Source organism: Tupaia chinensis, unplaced genomic scaffold (assembly GCF_000334495.1).
Source record: "Tupaia chinensis unplaced genomic scaffold, TupChi_1.0 Scaffold149184_1, whole genome shotgun sequence".
NCBI lineage: Eukaryota > Metazoa > Chordata > Mammalia > Scandentia > Tupaiidae > Tupaia > Tupaia belangeri.
The window spans coordinates 1,485,286-1,485,649 of NW_006209032.1; the positions used below are offsets into that span (position 1 = coordinate 1,485,286).

Here is a 364-nt window from a genome sequence, read left to right on the forward strand (position 1 = left end):
GAGCCAGGGCACGCCCCCCCCCCCAGCCGGGCCCAGAGCGCCCATGGACCCACCTGTCCCTGGGGGTCTACTGGGTGTCGGAGGGTCTGGCTCCCTCGCTGTCAGGCACTCGTGTCCACACGGGTCTGTGTGCGGCGGGGTGCTGGCTGCAGGGGGGCCGTGGGCTGTGTGTGCCGCATACCAGCCGTGCTGAAGGACCCCAACCTGTGCTCCCCACAGGGCGAGCCTGGCGACGCAGGGATCCCTGGTGACCCGGTAGGTGCCCGTCCCCACAGGGCCTGCCCAGGTGGGCCTTTAGCCTGACAGACTCGTGCACCTCCACGTTCCCGGGGCGCTCTTCCACCGCGGCCCCTCTGGTAGTGAT

At 70.9% G+C, this 364-nt stretch overlaps 1 protein-coding gene across 1 annotated transcript in view; it reads left to right on the forward strand.

The window, feature by feature from the left end:
• The window catches only part of COL7A1 (collagen type VII alpha 1 chain), a 31,390-nt gene that overhangs the window by 26,383 nt on the left and 4,643 nt on the right, over positions 1-364 (forward strand). Inside the window, exon 105 of the mRNA XM_027769288.1 lies at positions 106-255. Coding sequence (XP_027625089.1) covers positions 106-255 — 150 coding nt within the window. The remainder of the gene's footprint in view (positions 1-105; positions 256-364) is intronic.